Source organism: Augochlora pura, unplaced genomic scaffold (assembly GCF_028453695.1).
Source record: "Augochlora pura isolate Apur16 unplaced genomic scaffold, APUR_v2.2.1 APUR_unplaced_8189, whole genome shotgun sequence".
NCBI lineage: Eukaryota > Metazoa > Arthropoda > Insecta > Hymenoptera > Halictidae > Augochlora > Augochlora pura.
The window spans coordinates 1-1072 of record NW_027588943.1 but is presented as its reverse complement, the minus strand read 5'-3'; the positions used below and the strand labels follow the sequence as shown (position 1 = coordinate 1072).

The 1072-nt window shown below is 36.9% G+C and overlaps 1 protein-coding gene across 1 annotated transcript; it reads left to right on the top strand.

Annotated features, from left to right (window-relative positions):
- Nucleotides 1–327: 327 nt before the first annotated feature.
- On the top strand, nt 328–1000 carry LOC144478106 (uncharacterized; the record flags this gene model as incomplete). The annotated part of the gene is made up of 2 exons (XM_078195827.1): nt 328–517; nt 614–1000. Coding segments are annotated over exons 1-2 (577 nt in total), but the record flags the coding sequence as incomplete, so codon positions are not given.
- Nucleotides 1001–1072: the final 72 nt, after the last annotated feature.

The following is a 1072-nucleotide window of genomic DNA, read 5'->3' as shown; positions in this document are numbered from 1 at the left end:
CACGCCTTCAACAAATTCAAGAAAAATCGCACCTTAGAAAACCTCATAATATTCAAGAAATACAGAGCCATATCCAGAAGAACTATTAAAACTAGTAAACGCCAATCATGGATAAATTACGTCGGATTTCTTACAAAAACACACCTATAAAACAAATATGGAACAAAATCAAAACAATTAAAGGCAAACTTCACAACTCCATCATTGCTTCTCTATGTCGACCAGACAACTCACTTACCACCGATCAAGAAGAAATAGTTAACATATTGCATAAAAACAATTCTCAATAGGAATATGCATGGATATTGAAAAAGCTTATGATATGGTATGGAGACCAATGATATTAAAGTTAGAGTCAATAATATGACATCAAGAACGTGCATAATACAAAATGGAGTAGCACAGGGCTCAGTATTGAATGTTACTTTATTTCTGCTCACTATAAACAACATAATGAAACCAATCATCTCACCTGCTAAAGCCTTTCTCTATGCCGATGATCTCACAATCATCTGCAGTAAAAAAAACCCCAAGACCATTACATGCATACTACAGAAAATACTAAATGAACTACAAAAATGAACCAACACCACCGGATTTAAATTTTCCACAGCAAAAACAGAAGTCATAACTTTCAATAGAACCCACCTACACACCCCCACCAAATTATATCTAAACAACTACCTACTGCAAGAAGTCAACTCAGTAAAATTGCTAGGTATATACTTTGATAGTAAACTGACCGGGAAACCACACATCTCATACCTGACAAAAGAATGCAACAGCATACTTAACATCCTCAAAACGCTAGCTGCAAATAACTGGGGAGCTGATCAAGATGTCCTTATCAATACCTACCCAGCCATGATAAGATCTAAAATGGATTACGGTTGTATGATATACTCCTCTGCGACAGCTTCAACACTGAAACCTCTAGACACCGTTCACAACCCTGCACTCAGAATTGCTACTGGAGCGTTCAGAACAAGTCCAATCTCAAGTATAGCACGAGAAGCACAAGAACCCTCCCTACATTATAGAAGAAAATGGCTCTCCATAACGCAAGCCATAA